We start from the raw sequence: 1,242 nt of genomic DNA, 5'->3' as shown, positions 1-1,242 counted from the left end.
AAAAAAAAAAGAGTACCTCCGCGAAGTCCCTCCTTCAGCCAGAGCCGCCGCAGGCTTTTACCAGTAGCAAGGGGAACGGGGCTCTCATTCTATCCTTTTCTCATATTTAGTGGCTCCCTTTGACGGCAATATAATTTGTGTAATTAGCCGAGCGCACATGGGCGATTGATGGGCTGTGGAGTGCGCAGCTCTCGACGCTAATTGCTCTCGGGAACGGATTCAGGGCGGCTTAAGGTGAGAGATTTGCTTTCTAGCGTTAGGATGGGCAGCCTTCCGATCACCTTAAAATCGCTGTGCGGTTAAGTGTGCGCGGGTCTTCTCCAGCGGGAAGAGAGCATCGCCGCCCCCCGGCTCGCCCGTGGGCACCTACGAGGGTTGGATCCTGCCAACACGCCCGGCTGCAGTGGCACGGTGCGGCGACCGAACGGGAGCGCCCCAGGATCGGGCCCCTCAAAATCGCTCTTTCCTCGCTTGCTCTCTGCAAAGCAAATCGGCATTATTTTCCCTCTTATTAACAGAAGAAGGGGTAATTTTGAAACGTTTCTCGTGGTCGAAATAATTTTATTTTATTCAGAATATACAGTTTAATTCCTCTATCTACAATTATTTACAGGGTTAAAATAACATTGAAAAAAAGTCTCTGGAAAAGTTGAGGTCATAGATTTCAAGGCACCATTGACAGTGTCCACAGCTGAGCCAAAAAATGTCCGTATTGTATAAAAAAGGGTTTCCTTTGAAATGCAATAAGTTACATGCACAAGCTTTACACATTTAAATCTTTTTGTTTCTTTTCCCTTTTAAAAATCCCCCATATGCATTCCTTTCATTATTATTCCTTAACAGTAAAACACAGGAGTCCAAGGAACAAAAAAAAAAAAAAAAAAAAAAAAAAAGTCAGACCCTAATAAATTGTCCCAGAAGCCAGGGCTAACGGGTGCTGTAGGGAGCCGTGGGGTTGGAGGTGTGAGTTGATGGAGTTGGCAGCGGGGTACCAGGAAGCGGAGCTCTCCAGGTAGCTGGATGCAGGGGATGGGTTGGAGTTTGAAGGGTGAGTGTGTGTGTGGGCATGGTGGCTGAGTGAGCGGGAGGAGCCCTGAGGTTCCCAAACCGCAGGCGACTGTGGAGAGTTGCAGGCCATGGGGTCGCTGGAGCTGGGGCTGTGCTCTGGAGGCATCTCCCCATTCTTCATGATCTTCTTGATCTTGGATCTTTTATTCTGAAACCATATTTTCACCTGGGAGG

General features: G+C 48.3%; 1 protein-coding gene across 1 annotated transcript; it reads right to left on the bottom strand.

Annotated features, from left to right (window-relative positions):
* Positions 1–547: 547 nt before the first annotated feature.
* DLX5 (distal-less homeobox 5) lies at positions 548–1,237 on the bottom strand (the record flags this gene model as incomplete). Its single annotated transcript, XM_010081668.1, has 1 exon — positions 548–1,237. A coding segment is annotated over one exon (336 nt), but the record flags the coding sequence as incomplete, so codon positions are not given.
* Between the last annotated feature and the right edge of the window lie 5 nt (positions 1,238–1,242).

The sequence above is a fragment of the Pterocles gutturalis genome, unplaced genomic scaffold (assembly GCF_000699245.1).
Source record: "Pterocles gutturalis isolate BGI_N339 unplaced genomic scaffold, ASM69924v1 scaffold40739, whole genome shotgun sequence".
NCBI lineage: Eukaryota > Metazoa > Chordata > Aves > Pterocliformes > Pteroclidae > Pterocles > Pterocles gutturalis.
This window is presented reverse-complemented; position numbering and strand designations above follow the sequence as displayed.